General features: G+C 45.0%; 1 protein-coding gene across 1 annotated transcript; it reads left to right on the forward strand.

Annotated features, from left to right (window-relative positions):
- Window positions 1-102: 102 nt before the first annotated feature.
- Window positions 103-921, forward strand: LOC111829275. Its single transcript, XM_023777974.1, has one exon. It carries the CDS (start codon window positions 103-105, stop codon window positions 919-921), a length of 819 nt encoding a protein of 272 aa, XP_023633742.1.
- The last annotated feature ends 39 nt before the right edge of the window (window positions 922-960 follow it).

Raw genomic sequence — 960 nt, forward strand, 5'->3', positions numbered from 1 at the left:
TTGGCTTGGGCACTAGATGCCAAGTTTTGGTTGAAATCCAAAGGGCTAGGTGATACGATCACCCAAGGAAACAATGAAAGTGAGCAACACAAGGCACAAGCAATGACATTGCTTCGCCACCACCTCCACGAGAGTCTTAAGAATGAGTATTTGACCGTGGAAGATCCAGTCGTTCTTTGGAGCGATCTGAAAGAAAGGTATGAACACCAGAAAACGGTGATTCTACCAAGAGCCCGGTATGATTGGGTGCAGTTAAGGCTTCAAGACTATAAGTCTGTAAGTGAGTACAACTCCGCCTTGCATCTAATAGCCTCTAAATTGGCACTATGTGGTGAAAAGGTCACGGAAGAGGATAAGTTAGAGAAGACTTTCTCTACCTTCCATGCCAATAATGTGTTATTACAAACACAATACCGTGAGAAAGGGTTTACGAGGTATTCCCAATTAATTTCATGCCTTCTTGTGGCTGAAGAGCAAAACCAGTTGCTGCTGAAAAATCACGGTTTGCGTCCAACCGGATCTGCCCCGCTCCCCGAAGCGAACACGGCATCATTCGGTAGGAAAGAGCATAACAGTGCCAATAACTATGGTCGTGGACGTGGATATCAACGTGGTCGCGGTCGCGGCCGTGGTCGTCGACACGAGTATGGTCGAGGCCGAGGAGTATCTTTTAAGAACTCTTCTAAGAAGTGGACTGGTAACAAACAAGAGAAATCTCCAAGTGTTTGTCATCGATGTGGAGGAGATGACCATTGGGCTAAGAGATGCCGGACACCAAAACACCTTGTTGATCTTTATCAACAATCCCTAAAGCAAAAGGGCAAGAAGGTGGAAGCAAACTTGGTGTTTGAAGATGGCGAAGAGGATTTTGGTCATGATGGTGTTACTCACATGGAAACTTCTGACTTCCTTGAGGAGTAGAAGTGATTTTTAGTTTCTCATGGATTTAAGTTATAAGTT

Source organism: Capsella rubella, unplaced genomic scaffold (genome assembly GCF_000375325.1).
Source record: "Capsella rubella cultivar Monte Gargano unplaced genomic scaffold, Caprub1_0 scaffold_7, whole genome shotgun sequence".
Lineage (NCBI taxonomy): Eukaryota > Viridiplantae > Streptophyta > Magnoliopsida > Brassicales > Brassicaceae > Capsella > Capsella rubella.